Genomic DNA, 21,738 nt, shown 5'->3' on the forward strand with positions numbered 1-21,738 from the left:
TCCCTTTAAAAACGGGACATCTGGTCACCCTCGCCAGACAGGATGCTATCAAACGAAGTTTTCTTTAACCATCTTTATCTGGTGGTGAAGGGCACTATCAGGACAGGATTGTATTCCTAAGAGCCCAATACCACCTTATTTCAATGTGACTGGTTTGGGATGTAACCGTGCCCCTGCTGCTTAGCCAAAGGCCTTAGCCTAAGAACAAGGCCCCAGACTCTCCTAGTGAGAGAAGGCCCTTACACAGGCAGACTGCGATTTTGATTCTTTGTTTTATAGCGCTGTAACTAGCTAAGTGATAAAAATACACCTAAGTTCTTAAAGTATAGGCCTTTACAGGCAGGCCTGAATATCTGTATTCTAACATCTACAAAGATCAATCTAGGACCAAGAATCCAGATCCAATTTATAATATACAAATAGAGCAATGGCCACATTTTGACCCAGCCTTAATTGGACTTTCATTTCTTTGCCCACAAGTTTGCAAGTGCAAACTACTCAAAGAGAAGTTATCAATGGTTCGCTGTCAAACTGGGGGGATGTATCTAATGGGGTCATGCAGGGATCTGTCCTGAGGCCGGTACTATTCAATATTTTCATTAATGACTTGGATAATGGAGTGGAGGGTATGCTTATAAAATTTGCAGGTGACACCAAGCTGGGAGGGGTTGCAAGCACTTTGGAGGACAGTGTTAGAATTCAAACCAACCTTGACAAATTGGAGAATTGGTCTGAAATAAAGAAGATGCAATTCAATAAAGACAAGCGCAAAATACTGTACGTTGCGGGGAAAAAGCGAATGCACAACTACAAAATGGGGAATAACTGGCTAGACGTAGTACTGCTGAAAAGGACCTGGGGCTGGATCACAAATGGAACAAGAGTCAACAGTGTGATGCAGTTGTAAAAAAGGCTAATATCATTCCCGGGTGTATTAATAGGAGTGTCATTTAAGACCTGGGAAGTAACTGTCCCACTCTACTCAACACTGATGTGGCCTCAGCTGGAGGACTGTATCCACTTCTGGATGTCGCTTTAAGAAAAGATGTGAACAAATTGGAGAGTCCAGAGGAGAACAACAAAAATGAAAAAAGGTTTTGAAAACCTGACCTATGAGGAATGGTTTTAAAAACTGGCCATGTTTAGTTTTGAGAAAAGAAGACTGGGGGGACCTAAAAACAGTCTGCAAATACATTAGGGGCATGTTAAGAGGATGGTGATCAATTATTCTCCATGTCCACTGGAGGTCGGAGAAGAGGTAATGGGTTTAATCTGCAGCAAGGGAGATTTAGGTTAGATTTGGTGGGGGGGCGGGGGGGAGGGTTGGAAATTAACCATAAGGGTAGCTAGGCTCTGGAAGAGGCTTCCTATGGGGGGTGTGGAATCCGAGTTATTGGAGGATTCTAAGAACAGGTTGGACAAACACCTGTCAAGGATGGTCTAGGACCCTGCCCCAGTGCAAAGGGCTGAACTAGATGAGCTCTCAAGGCCCCTTCCAGCCCTGCATTGCTGTGATTCTAAACATCACTAGCTGAGGCTCCTGGGCAGTCCCAGGGGGAGCCTGGAGGTCCCAAAGGCCTGGATTGCCACAGGATGGTGCTACACTCCATGCACGCCCATACCTGCAGGTTAGTGCAGTCAGCTACCCCTTCCCAGGATAGAGTCTTAAGCCTGGTCTACACCACAAAGCTGGGTCGACATTTGCTGCGTTAAGTCGAGTTAATAATGTATGTGTCTACACTTCCGAGTCGCTTCCGCCGACCTACAGGGCTTGTAGAGTTGACTTCTGTACTCCACCTCTGCGTGAGGCGTAGTGCTTCAGTTGACATCCATACATTGACATGGGGATAGTGTAGACACTGTGCTGTGTAATTCGAATCAAGTGGCCTCCAGGAGGTGTCCCACAGTGCTCCACTGTGACCACTCTGGAGACCACTTTCAACTCCACTGCACTTCAGCCAGGTACACAGGAAACAGCCGACCCCCTGTTAACGCCCCGGGAACTTTTGAACTTTCATGTCCTGTTTGATCAGTGTGGAGAGCTCAACAGCACAGCTGACCATGGATGCTCAAGGCCACAAACATCTCCAGCATGGAGCACCCAGGAGGTGGTGGATCTTATTGCTGCGTGGGGAGAAGAGTCTATGCAGGCAGAGTTCCGATCCTGCAGAAAAAACACGAACATTTATGCCAAAATCGCGCAGGGCATGGGGGAGAAGGGCTACACCAGGGACACACAGCAGTGCCGCGTGACAATAAAGAAGCTTTCGGCAAGCGTACCAGAAGACTGAACAGTTGCTCTGGTTCTGAGCCACAGATATGTGGCTTCTATGAGGAGCTGCATGCGATTCTAGGTGGCAACCCCGCCACTATGCTCCGTGTATACCTCCCAGGGGCCCCAGGCGACCTCGGGCAACAAGGAGGAGGACATTGTTGGTGAGGAACAGCAGGAGGAGGAGGAGAATGCGTGTCAGGCAAGCAGAGGATCCATTTTCCCCAACATCCAAGAACTTTTTTTTAACTCTGGAGCCCATCCCCTCACAGGAGCAATTGTCGGCGGAGTGTGATGCCGGGGATACATGCTCTCATTTTTATTAACTCTTCTGGCATCATTGCGGCGCGCAGCATTGCAGCATAAGGACCAGATCTGTACCCAGACGCTTGCAGCATCTGCTCCCTTTCCGCATCTGTTACCCTCAGGAGAGTGATACTGCATACGGTCACCTAGGGGAAATGAGGGGAGGTTTTAAATGCTAGTCCGTAAACCGCAATCAATTCAATAAGTAATCCACCCGTTTGCTGAATTATGGGTCACACAACCACACTTTCCTGAGCATGCCCTGGTCGTGGTTGGAAGGGATCACCCCATATTGCAGCCAGCATTTTAAAAAACCAGGGGCGACACTTCCTGTTCGTCTCCCTTCAATCCCAACCAGGTGCTGCTTCTGTAACAATCAAACTATTTGCGGGGCTTTACGCCGGTGCCTGTCCTCAAGCACCATCCCGGTTTCTATGGGAAAGGGGGCTGTGCTGAGGTTGGAACCATTGATCCCAAGGATGTCTTAACAAAAGCCGCTGCACAGGATCTCCCGTCCCTGCCTCGTGGCCTCACTTACCATGGTTGCAGCAACAAACTGACTCTTGCAGTAGCCAGGGGTTCTGCTTACGTTGTGGCTTGCAGGGAAATGCACTGAGCATGGGCAGTGGGTATCATAGGCAAGGGGAGGCTGTGCCGCCCCAAACAGCCTACTGTGGCCCTGCCCCCAGGCCAGCGTGCCTCCTGCGGGGACTCGGGGCCGTTGGTGCTGGGCCGCGTTGCCTGCCTGGTGTTCCGGGGCTGGCCACCCGAGCACCAGGACTGGGGGCCACCCGGAGCCCCGGGGCTGGTGGCGCAGTGACCGTGGTGCCTGGCCACCTGACCACCAGGGCTGGGGGCGTAACGACTGTGCCGCCCAGCTGCCTGAGCCCCAGGGCTGGGGACCACCTAGGGCTGGGGGGGGGCGCGGCGAGGGGGATCAGGGATGGGGCAGGGGTGTGGGAGGGGCTCAGCGGTGCTGGCTCTGGGCGGCGCTTACCTCAAGCAGCTCCCAGAAGCAGCGGCATGTCCCTCCTCTGGCTCCCACGCGGAGGTGTGGTGAGGCGGCCGTGCGCGCTGCCCCCGCAGCTCCCACTGGCTGCAGTTCCCGGCCAATGGGAGCTGCAGAACTGGGACGTATAGGAGCTGGAGGGGAGACATGCCATTGCTTCCGGGAGCTGCACGGAACCAGGGCAGGCAGGGAGCCTGCCTTAGCCCCGCTGCGCCACCAACCAGACTTTCAACGGTCAGCGGTGCCGATCAGCAGGACTGGCCAGGGTCTCTTTTGGACCGGGCGTTTCGGTCAAAAACCAGACACCTGGCAACCCTAGACGTAGGAAACAAGGGGTGCGAAAAAGGCTTGGTTTGTTTGCCGTTTATTTCAGGGAGGGAGGGAGGGCGGTGGGTGCATCCTGGCAGACTAATGCCATGTTCCATTTCCACCTGTGCAAACGTTTTGGTCTCATGGGGCATTGCAAGCCCAACCCAACCTGGCACTTGGCTCCGGGCACTGTGGGCTACCTAGGGAGGATGCACTCTGCCGACGCAACGAGCACAATGGGGACGTGCAAAATCGACTTGCTTCCATCGGAGGCTCGATGTCGACTTAACTAAAATCGACCTAATGCTGTAGCGTGGAGTGGTAGAATCCGCGCGCCCCTCCTTTGCACAGTGGTAGAGTTCCACCAACCCTCGCCCCCTCCGAACGGCAACTACTTGGTACGTTCCCCATCCCCCCCCCCCCCAGTGCAGCCGGGTGGTAGGCGCTGCGCTCGCGGATTGGCAGCGCGGGCCCGCAGTCGGCGCGAGGGTTGTTCGGGCCTCGGCCTCCTTCCCTCTCGCGGGGCAGCGGCGGCCGGGATGGCTTCCGGTAAGCGCCTCGCTCCGCGGGGGCGGGCCTGGCCGCCGCCAGGTTGGACTCGCCGCTCCCCCCCGCCCCCGGGGCCTCATCTTCCCCTCTGGGAAGCCTTGGGGCAGCCCCGCCCCTCCGTGGGGGCCGCGTTGGGGGCAGCCCCCCCTGCGTCCTCCCCGTTGGGGGCAGCCCTACCCCCCTGCGTCGGGGAGGGGGGTTTGCCTCTCCCCTGGGGGCAGCCCCGCCCCCACCCCCCTGCGTCCTCCCCTCTGGGGGCAGCGTTGGGGGCAGGCCCCCCTGCGTCCTCCCCGTTGGGGGCAGCCCTACCCCCCTGCGTCGGGGAGGGGGGTTTGCCTCTCCCCTGGGGCAGCCCCGCCCCCACCCCCCTGCGTCCTCCCCCCTGGGGGCAGCGTTGGGGGCAGCCCCGCCCCCACCCCCCTGCGTCCTCCCCCCTGGGGGCAGCGTTGGGGGCAGGCCCCCCTGCGTCCTCCCCGTTGGGGGCAGCCCTACCCCCCTGCGTCGGGGAGGGGGGTTTGCCTCTCCCCTGGGGGCAGCCCCGCCCCCACCCCCCTGCGCCTACTCCCCTGGGGCAGCCCCGCCCCCACCCCCCTGCGTCCTCCCCGTTGGGGGCAGGCCCCCCTGCGTCCTCCCCGTTGGGGGCAGCCCTACCCCCCTGCGTCGGGGAGGGGGGTTTGCCTCTCCCCTGGGGGCAGCCCCGCCCCCACCCCCCTGCGCCTACTCCCCTGGGGCAGCCCCGCCCCCACCCCCCTGCGTCCTCCCCTCTGGGGGCAGCGTTGGGGGCAGCCCCGCCCCCACCCCCCTGCGTCCTCCCCTCTGGGGGCAGCGTTGGGGGCAGGCCCCCCTGCGTCCTCCCCGTTGGGGGCAGCCCTACCCCCCTGCGTCGGGGAGAGGGGTTTGCCTCTCCCCTGGAGGCAGCGTTGGGGGCAGCCCCGCCCCCACCCCCCTGCGTCGTCCCCTCTGGGGGCAGCGTTGGGGGCAGCCCCGACCCCTCCTCCTGCGCCTCTCCCCTGGGGGCAGTGTTGGGGGCAGCCCTACCCCCCTGCGTCGGGGAGGGGGGGTTGCCTCTCTTCTCTCTAGGGAGTGTGGACATGGGGCGGCTCCCTGACTCATGGGGGCTCCTGTCTCCCATTCAGTGGGTGGGTGCCCCCGTGGTGGTGAGCAGGGGCCCCCTTATGTGCCCTCGCTGGACTAGGGCCCTGGGCACCCTTTGGGGGGTGATAGCGCAGCCCTGGAAGGTATATGTCCCCGTCAGTGGCCGTGAGGGTGTCCCTGGGGGTTGTATGGTTCCTGGCACCCACTGGAACAGGGTGGAAATGGCTCCTGCTTCTAGCTCTGATTGCGGCTGGGTGACCCTGGCATCTCGCTTTCCGTAGGTCTGCGGGCCTGCAGCCACCACATAGCCCAAGGGTCTGTTGCCTTTTCCTCGCCCCCAGCAGAAAGTTGAGAGAGGGGCCTTTACACCCTACATGGCGTGATATACAAAGAGCACCTGCCTCCACGTGGTGAGGCTCTTTGTAGATGGGGTGGGGAGTAGAGGCTGTGCTGTCACAGCATTAACTGGCCCATAGTCTCCATGGGGCTTCCTTGAGAACACACCAGTCCCTTTGCATCTGTCAGCGCGCAAATGTCTTTGACTTCTGGTACTGATCTCTTGGGAAAGTGTCCTGTCGTCACAGGATCCATGGTACCTAGAATGGATTGTAGATGGAGGGTTGTGGGGGTGGGGAGACAATGTGAAAATAACATTGCTGTTTCTGCTTGTTTATAAAAATCAACCCTATTTTAAGCTCTGCAGCAATAGCAGCTGAGGGAGAAGATAGAAGTCCTGTTGCAGGTGCTTCCGAGGGTCAGCCTTACTTTGTCAGGGTTGAGCTGTTACAGTGCTGTCTCAGGCTGTGACATTTTGGATGACAGAATGGCTAAGAAAGGCATGAGATGTTCAGTGTCTTGTGGAAAGGCACAGAGGACAGTCTTTCACCATAAAGAAAAGATTTCAAAAGCGGCCTAAAAATTGAGAATGAGATTGGTCTCAGGAGATTTGGCAGCAAAATTGTAGCAGTTTTCTTCTCACACCCCAAAAGGTTTAGCAGCTTGGAATTTAAGAATAGGCTTTTCCATTTTTTCCTGCGTTACTCAAACTCACGATTCTTCATATAAAAAGATAAAATTTAGAGGCAGAGATGTCTCATGCTAATAATTCAAGTAACTTGAATTCAAGGAAAACTGCTGAGGAAGCTGCTTTATTGATAGGCACTGCCTGTGTCCCAGCCAAAGCCCCTGGGGACTTCTTACAGGTTTTTTTAAAATAGCATATACAGTAACTCCCAAAATAACCATCTAAACTCTCCAAAAATACTCAAAAATATTAGTACCTATTAAGCCTATCAAAGTAAACCACATAACTGATTAGTCTACAAATTTCATAAGTTTATGGAGGATAGGTCCATCAGTGGTTATTAGCCCAGACAGTCAGGGACACAATCCTGTGCTCCAGGTGTCCCTAAAGCCTCTGACTGCCAGAAGCTGCGACTGGATCAGAGGAGATGGACCATTCAAACTTTCTCTGTTCTGTTCATTCCCTCTGAAGCCTCTGACACCAGCCACTATCAGAGAGAGGATACGGGGCTAGATGGACCATTGGTCTGACCCAGTATATCTATTTCTATTCAGTGTAAAAAAGGACACTCAAAACATTAGAAAAAGTATACAAAAATACTTTTCTTTTTTTTAAAAATGTATTCTCTTATCTTACATACTCCTTGTTCAGTTACCCTCAGTCTTTTTGGAAAAGTCCCACTTTTGCAGAAGCTCACAAGTGAAAAATTAGGAGGATAAAAGACAAGTTAATAACTTAAAGCTGGCTACGTTCTTAACTGATATGGTACTCTTTGGTTCAGTGCTTCAGTTCATTTTGAAACTGATATCTCATGAAAGCTGTTAGACATTCAGGTTAAAAATTTATTAAAAATACCCTTACCTGTTTAATATTAACCTCTATTAAATCATTAAAACTAAAAAATTTTAAAATTGAATTAATCTTCACCTTTATGGTGATTGTTTCCCTTTTGCATTTGTCAGCTTGGACAAGAAAAGAAACATGCGAATTTCACTCTGTTTTAGGTCACAGTTTCAGAGAGGTAGTCATGTTAGTCTGTATCAGCAAAAACAACAAGGAGTCCTTGTGGCACCTTAGAGACTAACAAATTTATTTGGGCATAAGCTTTCATGGGCTATAACCCACTTCATCAGATGCATGGAGTGGAAAATACAGTAGGCAGGTATAAATATGCAGCATGTGAAAAGATGGGAGTTGCCTTACCAAGTGGGGGGGTCAGTGCTAATGAGGCCAATTCAATTAGGGTGGATGTGGCCCATTCACAACAGTTGACAAGAAGGTGTGAGTATCAACAGAGGGAAAAGTATTTTTTGTAGTGACCCAGCCACTCCCAGTCTTTATTCAGGCCTAATTCGATAGTGTCAAAACTTGACAAAGTTAATAGTGGACTGTGAAAGTAGGCCTGGCTGTGTAGGGCGATATAAATAGTTGTTGTTGTTTTTTTAATATACACAGAAACCATAGTTATGTTCTAATTTTTCATCTCTGGAGACTTAAATTTGGGTTGGATTGCAGGTGAATTGAGGAAGTACTTAAAAAAAGTAATTACACAAATTATTAGAATTTTGGTTGTGACTGGTAGTGTAGTTTCTAAAGGGACCAAAGTTGGCATGGCAATGGGTAAGTGACTACTGGAACATATGTAGATGACTTGTAAAGTTCAGTCTCTAACTCCGTGGTGGGCAGCCTATGGGCTGCATGCGGCCCATCAAGGTAATCTGATTGCGGGTGGCAAGACATTTTGCTGACGTTGACCGCGCGCAGGCACAGCCCACCGCAGCTCCCGATGACCGTAGTCACCATTGACCACCACTGCTCTAACAGATACCATTTCACCAGGTCTATGAAGAGTTTTTGACATTTACACATTGTAAATGGTATCAGCCATTAAAATGTAAAAAGCCAAGGAAATCCACCTTTATCTTTATTTGAGCTCATGCTCAAATAAATTGGTTAGTCTCTAAGGTGCCACAAGTACTCCTTTTCTTTTTGCCACCTTTATCCGTAACTGTTGTAGAGGAACATGATAGGCCTAATCTATCAGGGAAAGGCAATTCACACTTCAGAATATTAAATCCCTGATACCTAGGCAATGGGCATGCTCACCCTAATGTTGCTCTCTGATAGCTTTTAAAGTCTAGATTCGTAGACCTGATGTGGTAATAGTATATTCTGGGGAGCTTCAGGTGCAGATTTTGCTGCTCAGGATCCTTACTAAGATGTCTTACAAAGTACAGGTTTAACTTGATCTTAATTACTGTGGTTCTGAGAAATTTTTTTCCCTCAAAAGCCACATTCTTTTAATGTACTTGTGTTGTCTGAATCTGTTTGCCTGCTATCAGAAAGATTCCATCATTTGTAAGTAGAGTAGTAAAGTCTTGACCTTTGTTCGGACAACTTGCATCCTTTGTAAATGAACAACCAAAACTGGGGTTTCTGTCTGGCTTGTGCTGGTGATTATAATTTTTCTGCCACTGCCAAAAGGCAGGGAAATGTCACGGGGGAAGGTGCGGGGGTCTTTCTTTCCACTAATGCTCCCCCAAATTCCACGTTACCCTCTGCTCCTTTGCCAAGAAAAGCTCTCTAACCTAACCCATTGTCTTAAAATGGACATCAGATAAAACTGACAGATTTGGCTTTGTCTGTTTACTTTATTTTAAGATGTTTATGATGTATTCTTAATTGATAATGGTATTTCGTTCTCTAGCCATCAGAGGGTGCCTGTTCATTAGTCATGTGATCCTTGAGACTTAAAGTGGTGTCAAAGTAAATCTATATTTCAAAACGCAAGATGAAAGTAGTTACAAGTGCTGCACTTGCCTGAGTCCCACTATTAGTTCTGCTGTTTTACAAACAGAGATTAAAAAATGATTTTCTCTCACCTGTTTTCTCTTGGAGACCAAAGGGGAAACAGGCTGACTATAAAACAAAAATACTAAACTGATAAATACTGTCCAATGCACAAAATAACCCGAGAAAATATTTTTTTTCTCTGTTTCATTTACAATAATTTTAGGAGCTACTTCTGAAAGTAATAGATAAAAGATTTTCAAAGAAATGTCTTTGTTTTTAAACTTGATGTCCTTTAATGACTTCAGTTTGACACATTACTGTTTTGGTGACTGTCCATTTTGACTACTCTAAAAACTGTGTAATAAACATATCATGCATTCATAGGTTGACTTTTTTTATGTAAAACTCATTTCTTTGAATTCATTGAAAATCTGTAAATGACTTAGAAGAAATTCTGGATTAACCGTTAACTTCTGCCTTTGGTTCTTACCATCTTAACTCTATTTACAAGACTTTTTCTTGTCAGTCTTTACCTAGGTGCTCTAGAATTGAGGTCTCATTTGGGTGAATCAGAAGCGCTCCGTGCTTCTTACTAAAATACCTTTTTTTTTTTTTCTTGTTTTTTTTTTAAAATAGATTCTGGAAGTTACAGTCAATCTGGGGGCCAGCAGCAGAGGTATGTATGACATAACATATGAAGTACTTTTGAAAGTGTGTGTGGATGATGCCATAAATATACACAAGTATTTTTTTCTTTTTGTTACTTTCTTAAGGTGTTTGTGGGGTAGTCAGAGATATGGTAAGTAGTAAGACTTTGAGCAAAATAGGTAGTCAGAAGTGTCAAGTAAAGTAAATGTTCTTCCCAAAACTAGTTGAAAGAAGTTAAAACCTTTGTGCTCCCTGAAATTGATAAATTCATAGCTAAGAATGTTTAAAAGCTGATTCATAAAATAGCCACAGGTGTTTTCCATGTGACAATCTATCCCATGCATTTTAAATATACAGGGCTGCTTCACAATCTCTTGTATGTGTTTTGTTATTGGACAAGTGGCTCTTAAGCTCTTTTGTTCCCAGAATGCCTCTTCTAACCAATTGTAGGGATTTGTCTCTCTGCTGCACATAGAATGTAAATACAGTAGCTGGTTTGTGTGTTATAACTCTAAAACCCCAGTTCTACAATTGGATCTACACAGGCAGACCTTTATGCCCATACATAGTTCCAGTGAATTTGCTGGGGCTCTCCCCATGGAGATCAAATAGCAGGATATAGGTGTAAATCTGGTTTTCACCATGAGAAACTGATGTTTAAAAGTGTTGTATTGAAATAGGAAAAATGGACTACAACTGGGTTTATGCACATTTGCAGAAATTACATTAATTCTGGAATCTAGGCAGTATTACAATAATCTGAATTGTGAGAAAGATATTATCGATAATAGTATTCCTTCACAAAAGTATTCAAATCCTGGATACACCTGACTGTTTTAGTGAAAGTGTCTACAGTACGTGTGTGTACATTAACACATGGTTAAATAGGTCATAGCAATGTATGTTATACACAGCTGAACAGTACCTTATTTTAGTGCATAACTTGTCTGTGAAGTTCATGATGGATTCAGTAAAATGGGACAATATCAAGTAAATATAGTCTGAAGCTGGTGCAGTTTTTCATGAGGATGAACTACAATATTGTTAGACTCCTCAGCAAATTATCAGAGGAATAGTAATTGATTAAAAGGCAACTGACTTAAAATCTGTTAGTATGCTTTTTGTGTTTTTGTATTTGACCTTTTTAAGTGTTCTTTAATTTTGAATAATTTGGGTTCATATAAGATTCATTTTCATTATAGGATATTCTGGAAAATTACAATAAGGCTCAGCTCCTATATCCTAAAATCTATACTTGAAACAGAATCTGAGTTTAAATTCTCCAGCTTTTGTCTACCAAATCTTTCATCTTAGTCATCCATTATTTTATCTCTGCATTTCTAATCTGCTTATCACTGTAGGCACATAGGTTAAATACATAAAAAGACAAATATTTAAATTAGAAATATTCCCAAATCACAGTAAGTACAAGAAACTTGCAGTTTACATAGCATAGTTTACTATATACTTTTCCTTATACTGTGTATTTTATTTTATCTAATACTTGATACAAGTTTACATAAAAAATTATATATTTTACAGCTATTCATCATATGGCAGTCAAGGCAATCAAAATTATGGACAGGCACCACAGGTAGGTTGAAATACAATTTGTGCTTCTTAATTTTTTTTTTTTTTCCCCGAGTAAGAGATGATTGTTTTGTTGACTTGTCTGCATTAAGAAATAGCCCAATTTCAGTCATCAGTGGAATAGAGCTGCACTGATGCAGGCCCCCGGTCTAGACAAGGAAAGACATTATTTCCTCTAGTGGATCTGACCTCTGCTTGAAATCTTTCTCTAAATTACAGGGTTATTCTGGCTATGGGCAGAGTGGGGAGAGTTCCTCTTATGGACAGAACTATGGAAGTTATCAAGGAAACTATGGACAAAGTCAAACAGGTTGGCTAGCTTGCTGAATTTCCTGTCTAGTAAATATTCATGGTTTGATTACATAAAAAATTCTCCTGTTCAATTTTCAGGTTATGGACAAGCTTCACAACAAGGATATGGCAGAGGATCTGGTTATGAAAATAAGAATCAGAGCTCATATGGCCAACAGTCTTATGGCAATCAGGAGCAACAAAAAGAATCATCTGGAGGGTAAGGAAATAAAGTTAACCATGTAAGTTTCAAGCACTGTCTGCCATAGATACCTTGTTAAGTAGCTATATTTGGAAACTTATTAGAGCAATCTTTAAGAACATCCTCCAACTCCCAGCTCTGGAAGCTTTTAAATGGAAATGTAATTTTCTGATAAATGGGTTAAACAGTCATACTAGCAATTGTCTGGTCTTCTAACGATTCTCTGTCCTGATATTTGTGGCTTCCTTATTGCTTATATTGTTGACACCATGGATAGTGTTTAATTTAAACTAAAGATTATTTACCAATACAATATGATCTAAATACTCTACATAGAACATCAATAGACATTTGAGGTATTTGACTTTCTTAAAGGCTGCCTACTTTCACTGTAAAATACTTTGCACGACTCCTCTGGAGAGGAGCTGGAAGGTGTCACTAATCTTATAGTCACAGATACAAATGCTTGATTATACAGAATTGTATGTAAACCAATTCAGTGCCAGGACACTGTAGGACAATCTAGATATTTGACAACTGAAGACTTTAAATACCAATTGCCTGCTGTTTTTCCCTGTTCAGGCGGCTTGATTTAGGAATAAGGGAGGGAAAGCAGACTGCAGTAGGGGTCTGATGTTTGTCTCAACAGCAGGAAGCTTTAGCAATCATGAAGTGGATAAAGACCATCTTTTTGTTGTGGTTTAACTACTGTTTATTTAGGAAGTTTTAACAGGTTTACAAATCTTTCACATGTAAATATCAGAAACAAAACCATTAAAGCTGACCTTTTTGTTTAAGGAGACACTATACAAATAATATACTCCTTAGAGCTCTCTGGTTACCAGGGTGTTGCCATATTACAGTGAGCATCATAACACCATTCAAGCCTGCTTGAACATGTTGTTTCTAGTGATTATTTTTTTATTAAAGTGATTGTTTAAATGTGTAATCAGGCATGCCTGTCAAATATAAATTTTCCAAAAAAACTGGACAAATGTGCTGTTTTCTGTACTGAATAGTCCCAGTCTTTAAACTTCTCTGGTTCATGATGTGGGTTAAGAGCTGGATTATTTGTAATTGGTGTAGTTGGCAAGGGAAAAGAACTTCTCTCTAGTTCTATTCCAGACTCATAGAGGAGCCTTTGCTAAAGGATGTGTGTACATTTCTGGAGGGTGTGAATTTTTTATTAATCCATGGTAGCCTAGCAGTATTTACACTGCCACAATTTTTTTTCTTCAGTAAAGACCCACTGTTGGCTGGGTTAGAGCACCTCTAATCTGCTACTGCTTTGAGCTGGCTGCTTAATGGATCTGTCCACGGTATCTGCACTCACTCTTGGTCTTTTCTTATTCCGTATAAATGCTAACATCCTCCATGGTATTTCTGCTACAGTTTTATCTGGAATGACTACAAGAAGATTTTGAAAGAAGAAAGAGATCCCTTTGCAAAATACTCATTTTGACTGTGGCTCTTCTCCCCAACTAAGAAATTGCATACTGCCCCCAGTACTCCAGATCTTTTCATTTGCTGAAATAGTGGTTTGACATTTAAGTGTCGAGTTCTTCTAGGGTGTTTGAGATTTGAATCCCCAGGTATCTTATAAAATTGGTTGCCCATTTGTACCCAGATGTTTTCTGGAAGAATGACTTTTCAGAGTTTGGGAAATTTATAGCTAGAACTTCATATTTGATATAATTTACTTTGTCTTTCTTTGGGAAAGCATCTGGATTCAATCTTCTTATCCCGAATAGCACGGAGGACCAAATTCATCCTCTGTGTAACTCTTTTGATTTTGATGGAGTTACTCTGAGGCTGATTGTGGTCCAGGATCTTGGTGGAAGTAGGTGTAAACCAGGCAGAACAGTCCTTGCATTCGCTGTCTGGATTTTCACTATGATTGCTAAAGTCATCAATAGAAAACAATAAAACAAAACCCATGTTTCCTATGGTGTTAATAGCATTTTCTGTTGGTTTGTTTCTGCTGTTAAACAGATGATGTGATGATAATACATGCGTTTCTGCTCCCCTGCATCTGAAGCCACACCTAGCGAAGTCAAACAGTGTGGTATTTCTGTATAAATAAAGGTGGTGGTTTGTGGGTTTGTATTTTGTTTTTGAGTCCTGAAGGAAATCAAGACTAGGAAGTCTGATCAGAATCATCATGCATTTTTAGCCATTATTCTGCTCTCTCTATACTGGGAATATAAACTCTCTTTACTGTCTAATAATTAAATTATTATTCCTCTTTATTTTCAGTGGAAGAGCCTCTTCATATGAACCCAAGTCAAGCTATGACCAGCAGTCGAGCTATGGTCAGCAGCAAGGATCGTATGACCAACAGTCAGACTATGGCCAGCAGCAGGGCTCATGTGACCAGCAGTCAAGCTATGATCAGCAACAAGGTTCATATGGTCAGCATCAGAAATCCTATCAATCACAGCAAAAGGAAAGCTACAGTCACAACATGCAAGGTAGAGCATGCAGAATGAGTATAGTAATCTTTAGCCAAGTTAAATTGAAGAACTTCGTTCTGTTTTGTGATATGAAATGTTTTGGGTTTCTGCATACAGATTATTATTTGGGGGAGATGGAAAGCAGTGAAAGTCTTTTTCTCCAATTTGGTGAGTGTTTCTTGTAGAATGATGGAGATGGAGAACTCTTACTACCTACTCATGACTTGGTGGGGTCAAAAATTGTGTCCGCATCTATGCATGAGTTTTCTGATCCCTGAAACTTTTTTCACCTTTTTCTTCCTTATGTGTGGGAAGAAAGGTTTTCACTTTAGATTTGAGGGTGGGTGCCCTGATCAACACTAATGTTATAAGAATCTTCATCCCAAGCCTGCAGCTGCCTTAGTTAAATTAAACAATATCAGGTGATTGGCATGCCCTTTTTCAGCCCCCTTGATGTTTCTTTCCTTTGGAGTGTTTATATTTTTAAGAGGAGGGAGGGAAGTGAATGCCTATAAAGGAAAAAGAAAAGGAGTACTTGTGGCACCTTAGAGACTAACCAGTTTATTTGAGCATGAGCTCACGAAAGCTCATGCTCAAATAAATTGGTTAGTCTCTAAGGTGCCACAAGTACTCCTTTTCTTTTTGCGAATACAGACTAACACAGCTGTTACTCTGAAACCTGCCTATAAAGGGTGAGTCCCACCAGAAAGGCTTTCCATCCTTTCCAATGTCTAGGAGCACAGTTGCCTTTTGAGGGGGAAAAAATGAAGATATTTAGAGAGAGTGCAGATTTGCTGCCCTGTGTCACTTCTTTGTTAAGACTGGCTGGATGTGGAGGTCTGGCTGTGTGCATGGAAGATCAAAGCTCTGTACAGGAAGTTGACAGGCAGATGAAATGACTTTCCCTGCATGTAAAGAATGTTTGTTGTCCCTCCTCTCCTTAAAGTATGTTTGAAAAGAAGAGAGGGGCTCTGAAAGGGAGCTGCGTCCTATGGGCAGAATCTATGAGAAGGAAGCTGTTCCTGTTCAAGTTCTGCCACTTTGTCAAAGCTGCTAAGGAAAAGGAACCTGTAGTTTCCTGAGGCTTTTGCTCCCTCTGTTTACTGTCTCCCATCAGCTTGCAGCAGCTTAGTTACATCCTTCTGCCCTGGTGGCTGTCACTGCAGGTTCTCTTCTTTACTACACTCTTTTCCAGATTAGATACAAGTGGGGAGTGAAGCAAGATGGTGAGTCTGAAGCAGCATGGGGGGAGGAGGAGAATAAGAGACTTTGCAGCTGCAGGTGGAGTAAAGGCAGAAAAAGTGAGAGACTTGATAGGGGGAGAAAGGCTTTCTCTCTCCTTCAGTGGTATTGTGGAAGCTGCAGGGCCAGAGCTGACTATCGCTGGTTCCATATTCCAGGGCTTTGTGGTCTTATTTGCCTGCCTGTATTGGAGGGTTACTGGGAAGTGGAGGGAAGAAATATCTCCATATGCACAGGCACTAGGCACCTTGGAATCTGTCTTTACCTCCCTGGACAGTGGTCTGATCTGCTTTACTTATCTATCACAGCACCAATGTCTCAGCTTCTGTCTTGACAAACAAGTGATGTGAAGATTAAAACGTAGCCTTTAACCGAACTATTTACATGTCTGTCTTTTTCAGGGTAGGAGAAACTCAGCTGGGATTTTAGGCGCTATGGATTTATTTTCTGCAAAATGTGATGTACCAGAATATGGTGGCATCCACATTCTAAGGAATATCACGTCCCATAGTAATCTAGGGAGATAAATCAGAACTTGATTTAGGCCTTGTGATTGTGTGGAACAGATGCAAGAAAAGAGCTTAAAACACGAAAGTCTTATTTTTTAATTGGAAAATTTAAGCAATGGGTTTAGTATAAACTTGCCATTCAATTTACACATACTTTGTGGTTCTCTAGATGGTCGACGTGAAAAGAGTAGGTATGGAGAAGATAATAGAGGATACGGCGGTTCACAGGGAGGAGGTAGAGGGGGATATGAAATGGATGGAAGAGGTCATATGTCTGGATTAACGTAAGTGATCTAATCCCAATACCTGCTAATGTATTTGTAATATCTTGCTATTTAGTTGCTTTGGTTTCAGTGTTTAAGATAACACAATTCAGATCTTTGAGCACAGAAAACAGAAGGTTGTTGCTTCCTAAAATTACGCTGATCAGCCTGCACTGAAATACTAAAGATTTAGCCCAGGGAACATTACTTATATTGGAATAGGACAAGACTTAAAGTGATGATCATAAAGACACTTGGCTACATTTTATATCTAATGGCTGTGATATAAGGCTTCTCAAAGAGACCACTCTTTGACATCAAGTATTTTACATGCTATAAACCAAGATTCTTTCTAGATGCCTTTAAAAAAAAAAAAAGAGAGAGAGGCTCAAAAATAGAATTTAGAGCCAAGGTTCTAATGGCAGATAACCCTCAGGCAGGAAAGCATTTTCCGTATATGGTGACTTATTACAGTAATATCACCAAGTCTTAGAGTGCTTTATATCAATAGATTTCAGTGTGCTTTACAAAGAAGGCCAGTATTATTACAGATGATATGCAAGGTTTGACTAATGTCTTTAATAAAGCAGAAAGACTCAGATTACTCGATCTTGACTACTTTTTCCCCCCAGTATTTCCTCTGAAGTAGTGACTGAATAAACAAACATGAACCTGAAGGAGTTCAACAGCTTAGCTACGTTTTTCTGTCACTGTTTTAGCTATCAAACTAAAACGATGATGGCCTTCTAATTCAGTTTATTTGCCTTTACTAGATGTCAGGTTTTTATACTTACTGTAAATGTTTCTACAGCTGATTTAGGCCTTGATCCTACAAAGACAGACTTATATTAACTGTATATATGTATAGCGTTCATGCACATGCATGAATTTGCAGGATTGGGGGCCTTTGTTTTAAAATCCATGTAAACTGCCCAAACTACATATAAAGTTAGCAAAGATGCAAAGAAGCTGTTAATTTATACCTGCTACCTACAGTTCTGAGTTGCAGTTCTACGGATGTAAAGCAAGACAGTGTCAAATAGAAATTAAAGCTGCCAGCAACCCATGAACTGTTGTTTATTAACACCACCATTCCACTGCCACATGGGGCTGCTTTGAGTTAGTGCTAGATCTGCTGAGGTGGAATGAGAAGTAGATATCCTATTGTTTGTGGGGAGCCGTCGAGGTTTAAGTAAAATAACCATGTCTCATAGTGACAGGTTTCAGAGTAGCAGCCGTGTTAGCCTGTATTCGCAAAAAGAAAAGGAGGATTTGTGGCACCTTAGAGACTAACCAATTTATTTGAGCATAAGCTTTCGTGAGCTACAGCTCACTCCGATGAAGTGAGGTGCCACAAGTACTCCTTTGCATGTCTCATAATGTTGTAGGACTGCCTTTCACATGCGAATTTAGTATTTCTCTGAATGGATATTTTGTAGAATGCTTTCCATGTCTCTTGTATAGTTTAGACTGTTAGTGTCATTATTTAGTTTATTTTTTTTTTTTTTTTTTTTTTTTATTTTTCTTTTCTGAATGGATATTTTGTAGAATGCTTTCCATAGATTCTCTTGTAATATTAGACTGTTAGTGCTCACTTTTATATTATGAAAATGATTCAGTGTTTCTCACAGTTGAAATAAAAATGAGATCATGTCATTTAACTTGGTTATAACATGGTTTACTCTGATCCCATCCATATAGGAATGTCCAAATCATGTTCTAACTAGGTTGGTCCTACATTATTCTTCTTTGTAACCAGTTCGATAACGTATATGGATCTTGAATATTTTGACTTGGTATATGGTATCAAAGTTACTAGAAACTCATTTTAGATGGATCTTAGAAGTGAGTGAACTCTGTGCTCCTTCATAATTGGCAGCTTTTGTATCGTGTAAGCTTCACAGGCAGCAAACCCTCTTCAGATGTTCAATTTCAGTTAGAATTGAGGTTTTTAAGAATATTGTAGCTGCTTCATTGTGGGTAAGGGTCTTTATAACTCCCGTGATAAAACCAGATTTTTTTGTCTTTGTCGTTGAGCCTCTTTTAGTGAAGAAATTTTAAAGTAAGCATCAAAAGACATACAACTGGTGGACAATGTCCATTCAAAACAAACTTGGTGTGTTTTTTGCAAGGTGGTGAAACAGAAGCCAGGAAAATAAATTTAAATAAATCACTCCCGCATTACTGCTGTTTCAACAGATGTGTAAATAATCATGTTGGCATGTAAATATAGTTGATCCCATTGCTTGACATCCACTTCCAGGAAAGGAAAAGAGTGTGGATGGGGGTTGAAAAATGTGAAGGAATGTATTAGTGGGAGGGGAATGGAGCCATTTTTAATGATTCTGTTTTCCTCTGTTCAGCACAGCACAGCGATGGTGTTTAAGCTTAATGACTCAAACTAAAATATGTCCTAGAATTTTTCAGCCTAGATACAGTTGTCTTCTATTTTGATTAAGGTTTCTACTCCTAAAAAGTCAATTTTTACTCCACATTCAAACGCTTCTTGACCAAGTTCTAACAAAAGCTTGAGTTGTTTGCAATCACAAAATTAATGTGGTGGAAGGAGAACAACTTTAATAAGGAAACAGATCCCTGCTTTTAGTCCTGAGAACAATATTTGCCGCCCCCCCCCCCCAAATCAGCCCAAACCTAAAAGCAACTTGTGCACATATGCTGAGGCTACTTCTGATGGTTATTTGTTACACAGTGTTTGACTGCGATAGTGTTTTTCACGGTAACACTTAAATGTGATATTTCCGGTAATATCAGGAAGTATTTAACTCTAAAGGCTTGTCTAAACACAGTTTTTGTACTGATATAACTATATAGGTTTAAACATTTGCAGTTAGTGGTCTAAAAAAAAGTTAGACCAGCCCTTAGGTTGCACTAAACATTTCCAGCTTAAAAATTTAAATATGTTTCTTTAAAGATGCTGTAACGTTTGTCTGAAGTGCCTTCTTTGCACTTTTCCTGGATGTTGCATGAAAGCATTAGCTAATCTGAGACTACAATGGATGAATGTCCTTTGCATGTTAGCTGTTCATAAAGATGTTCTAGCTTCCCTGATGGTAACAGTGACAGGCGGGTGGTCCAGCCACGGGTGTTCTTACCACTTAGTCCAGGTCCGAATTTTTCGGTCAGGGTATAGTCAAGGTCCAGACTTCAGAGAAAATAATAAAAAAGTAATAATGATAAATAAAAAGATTTTGGGGTCTGTTCAAAGGGGTCTTGCGGTCCAGCTTTGGCCCATGGTCCACTCGTTGACTACCCCTGACTTAGTCTAACCCTACTGTGAGCCATGATGAGCAACAGAGTCGTTAAAATGCCAGCAACAGTTAGTGCCTTTGCTGGCACTGTCCTGACGTTCTTTGCTAGCATTTTTTTTAACAAGGGAGGATTGCTAGGTGTGGAGTCATCTGTATTTGTGTGATTCCAGGCTTTTGTATGGGACAAAACCAAATTATTTATTGTTTCCATAAGCATTTTGGACAAAAGTAGCTGAAAATATAGATGCTTCTTAAAATGTGTAATATTGTCCTGACACTTAATGAATGAATTAATTGCTTTCAAGATAATGTGCAGGGATTCCCAAAAATGTACCTTACTTAATGCCTACAGCATTCAGTTCACTTCCTGTGCATGTGCAGAGCCCAGCAGCTTTGGGGGAAAGTGCTTTATATGAAAATTGCTGCTCAAATCCAGTAACCCATATTCAAATTCAGTAGTTAACTTCTGCCCCAAATGCTTGCATCGTGGTAAGTAACCAGTGGTCTGATAATTGCTTTTTTTATTTTTAAAAATGGTTTTGAGCTGGATCTCTTGGAACTCTAGATGCAAAATAACAATCCATCCAAACTTCCATTTTTGTTGTTTTTTAAAATAGACTGCTGAGATCCTTTGTGCCAGACTTTAGCTAAGAACAAACGTTAAATCTATACTATAAAACCATTAAAAAAAAAAAAAAGTTGACAACTGAAACCAAACAAAACCCTCACCTGTCGCTTGAGATGCACTGATTTGAGGGAGAGGTCACGCTGGCACTTGCGTAGTGACTGTTCTATATGCCCTTTCCCCTCCCCTCCACCCATTCTGTACTCTTACGGTTAGAACACAGCACTAGGACTGAGGAGTCCTGAGTTCTGTTTTCGGCTCTGCCTCCAGCTTGTTTTTCTTCTTTGAGCAAATCACTTTTCCTCTCTCTGGAAAATAGAGAATGTGTGTCTCAGGTTGTTGTGGTACTTAATCCTCTTCTGCAAAATGTCTCGAGCCCATTAGATGAAAGGTGCTATGAAAGTGTGTGTGTGGGGGGGGGTGTACCTAAAATCCAGAAAAAGTCACTCAATTAGTGCAGTGTCAGTGGAGCGACCATAATTGTTCTGTCCCCTTGTATCAGAATCTGTGGACTCAGTGGGTAAAGTTCTGCCTTCAGATTACACTGAAAATTGGGCTACACCCATGCAGCTTCTTGTGCAACGTAAAACAGAATTTGTTCCACTCAGTCATTGAGTTATCACACTGCTAAACATAGGATTTTCTTGGTTGTGTGTGATTAAATCTAAACCTGATTTTAACTTTATTATATTACAAGTGAAAAGTATGCATTGCTGCTTATTTGTTATATTTAGTTCCTTTGTGTGGGGACTCAGCCTAATCTAATACCAAGAAATTGTCATACAGCTAAAGTGGCTTGTATTATCATGCCATCTGTGTTTAGAATTGATATTACGTTATTAGGTTTCTGTACGTTCATGTTCAGGCTTTACAAAGTTTGGAAGAAAATAAACAGGGACACAGGTTTATGGAGTTCAGTGAATAAATAACTGTTTGTATGGAACTTCATAAGATAACAATAGTGATTTCTCATTTCTTTGTATCCCCATTACACTTCCAAGTAGGTCACTTCCTGCAGCTGTTTCTTTATACTAGCATAAATTTAATACTTTGATAAAAGTAAAATCCATAGTTAGCAGAATCTGTGTCTTTAGTACTGTGCTAAATAGTCAGTTCTCATTTCAGTTATATTTGGAAAGCTATGTCCTTGCATGTAACTCCCATTGTGCTCAATGAGAAGTCTAGGTGCATATTGGAGGGAAGAATTTGGCCTTTGGCTTTTAATGCTACTTGTTCCAATATCTGCAGCTTTTTTCTATTTGAAAGGAACATTTATGGCTTGAAGCCCT

General features: G+C 43.7%; 1 protein-coding gene across 4 annotated transcripts in view; it reads left to right on the top strand.

The window, feature by feature from the left end:
- Positions 1-4,319: 4,319 nt before the first annotated feature.
- TAF15 (TATA-box binding protein associated factor 15) overlaps positions 4,320-21,738 on the top strand; it is a 32,147-nt gene continuing 14,728 nt past the window's right edge. For 3 of the 4 annotated variants that reach the window (XM_073315076.1, XM_073315077.1, XM_073315078.1), the window contains exons 1-7: positions 4,320-4,445; positions 9,994-10,033; positions 11,548-11,599; positions 11,815-11,905; positions 11,986-12,106; positions 14,345-14,559; positions 16,462-16,576. In XM_073315076.1, coding sequence (XP_073171177.1) covers positions 4,436-4,445; positions 9,994-10,033; positions 11,548-11,599; positions 11,815-11,905; positions 11,986-12,106; positions 14,345-14,559; positions 16,462-16,576 — 644 coding nt within the window. In that variant the 5' untranslated portion in view covers positions 4,320-4,435. The remainder of the gene's footprint in view (positions 4,446-9,993; positions 10,034-11,547; positions 11,600-11,814; positions 11,906-11,985; positions 12,107-14,344; positions 14,560-16,461; positions 16,577-21,738) is intronic. The other variant, XM_073315079.1, reaches the window with a different exon arrangement.

This window comes from Lepidochelys kempii, chromosome 17, assembly GCF_965140265.1.
Source record: "Lepidochelys kempii isolate rLepKem1 chromosome 17, rLepKem1.hap2, whole genome shotgun sequence".
Taxonomy (NCBI): Eukaryota; Metazoa; Chordata; order Testudines; family Cheloniidae; genus Lepidochelys; species Lepidochelys kempii.